Source organism: Buceros rhinoceros, unplaced genomic scaffold, assembly GCF_000710305.1.
Source record: "Buceros rhinoceros silvestris isolate BGI_N320 unplaced genomic scaffold, ASM71030v1 scaffold38606, whole genome shotgun sequence".
NCBI lineage: Eukaryota > Metazoa > Chordata > Aves > Bucerotiformes > Bucerotidae > Buceros > Buceros rhinoceros.
The window spans coordinates 7,454-9,542 of NW_010418820.1; the positions used below are offsets into that span (position 1 = coordinate 7,454).

Genomic DNA, 2,089 nt, shown 5'->3' on the forward strand with positions numbered 1-2,089 from the left:
ACAGACACCGTGCCGGAGCGCGAAGCGTGACAAGGCAGCAGCCACGTCGCAGCAGCCAGCCCGACAGCAAAGGGAAGAGGCACCTCTGGCAGCGTGCCCCGGCAGGGGCAGAACCAGTTTTTCCTCCACCCCGGCTCCTCCAGGACAAGTACAGCAAATAAAAACCCACCCACGACCCAAACCACACGGGCACTTCACCCGCCTCCCTCTTTTCCAGGGCAGCAGGATGGGAAGCGGCTGCAGGTTCTCAATCCAGAGCCTGGGCGTTGCTTGCGGCGGAAGCCCCGTTACGAAACGACACTCTTCATCCCCCACTCGTTATTTATCGGTGGGGAAAGCGGTACCTGAGTCCGTTGATTCCGAGGACTCTGTTCTCTGTAAACCATTAGTGCTCCTGTTTCCCAGCTCGTGCTCAGCGTTTCTCTGCTGCCTGTAAATTGGATTTAAACACCAAGTGAGAAACACAGCAGAGGAGCGCCTGAACGCCGACACGCAGCTCGGGTAATCACGACCCGGCACTAGGTTTAACCCAAGGTTAATCACAACCCACAGGCAGGTGACAGGATTCCAGCAGCCTGGTGTGGAGCAGGCAGCCAGTGCCATCCCGGATCACCACGCTCCGGTGTAACACCCACAGCAACTCGGCTTTGCCCTCGGCTTTATAAACCTGCGCACGCAGGGCTGATAATATTAGAAGTTGGGCTTCCAAAAGAGACGGGGCAGCGTCGTTTAAGGCGATAATTATCTTTCTGTTCACCTCGCACCAAAGACCAAGCTCCGTGACACGCTACGAGGGGTTTACTGAAACCACGTGCTGAGCTCGTGCCTTCAGAAATGACGGTTCCGATATGAGAAATGACAGACCTTGCCATAAAACCTCGGGACCAAAACCAATTTAAATGCGAACTAAGTTACTGGGGCCTGGAATCACATTAGCACCTCCCAACCCTCAGGGCCATAGTCCTCTTCGGCAGCCGCTCGTCAGAAAAGCAACTCAACTTCCAGCTCAGCCTCATTTTTATACACAGTTTTGTCTTATCAGTGAAGCAAGTTCTCTGCTTACGTAACCACCAGATCAGTCTAGATCTTTCTGTGGGTGAAGGGGCTGAAGGTACCCCAGGCTGGAGCGACACCGGTCCCTGATGCAACGCAGGCACAGGCAGACCCCAAGGCCAGCTCTGCTGAGCTGCCTCGGGGACAGGCATCTCCTACAGGGGCAGCTCCAGGACAGAGGGACACGCTCATCCTGCATAGCCTTATTTACCTCCAAGAAGGGAAAAGCTGCTGGAGTGTGGCCCCTCTGTCACATGGGTTAATGAAAAAGTGCTCCAGGGTGCAAAGGAGGGCACAGACTCAACTAAGGAACACACAGGGGGCTGGTTAGAGGAATGCCAGGAATCTGAAGGATCGTTCTGATGACAGAAGTGAGAAAGATGTAAAAACTGCAGAGGATCAGGAGGGCAGCAAGACCAGGGCAAAGCAGAGGCCATAAGAGAGACAAACTGCAGAGGTGACTGCAGGAATAAAGAGATTAAAGGAGTTCGAGACTAGTAACAGCAAAACTGAATTGAGCAACTGCACGGAGGAGGTGTGGGGAAAGAGGAGCGGCAGAGCCCTGAGGCTGCAGCAGGGAAACGGGGAAGAGGAGGGGAGCACAGGAACGAGGGGAGGATGCGCAGGAGGGTTAAAGGAGTCGGGGCACGGCAGACAGGCAGAGGGTGTCGGGGAGCGAGAAGAGAGCTGAGGCGATGCCGCTGACACGGCATGAAGGAGGGACACAAAGGTACCGGCATTAACCTGGGCGAGAGGGGACACGCACCCGGTGCTGGGGCCGGGCAGAGGGAAGGGTCGGGAGCGAGATGGGAGCCCAGAGCAGAACCAGGGGAAGCTGGTGGCACATGGCAGGGAGAAGGTGACCCAAAGCGCAGGAGGCAGGCCACGCAGGCAGGGGCTCCCGCGGGGCTAAGGGGGGTGGCCCGATCTCGGGGGTCCCTGGGGAGAAAGGGGGATATTTGGTGGGAGGGAAGGGCGGGGAGCAGCAGCAGGGCTCTGCGGGGCTGGAGGCACCAGGAATGGGTGGAGGTGTAAG

General features: G+C 57.1%; 1 protein-coding gene across 1 annotated transcript in view; it reads right to left on the bottom strand.

Annotated features, from left to right (window-relative positions):
• The window catches only part of LOC104495683 (M-phase inducer phosphatase 1-like), a gene marked incomplete at its 3' end in the record, with an annotated part of 7,906 nt that extends 7,303 nt beyond the window's left edge, over nucleotides 1-603 (bottom strand). The window contains 1 exon segment of the mRNA XM_010138679.1: nucleotides 345-603. Coding sequence (XP_010136981.1) covers nucleotides 345-603 — 259 coding nt within the window.
• Nucleotides 604-2,089: the final 1,486 nt, after the last annotated feature.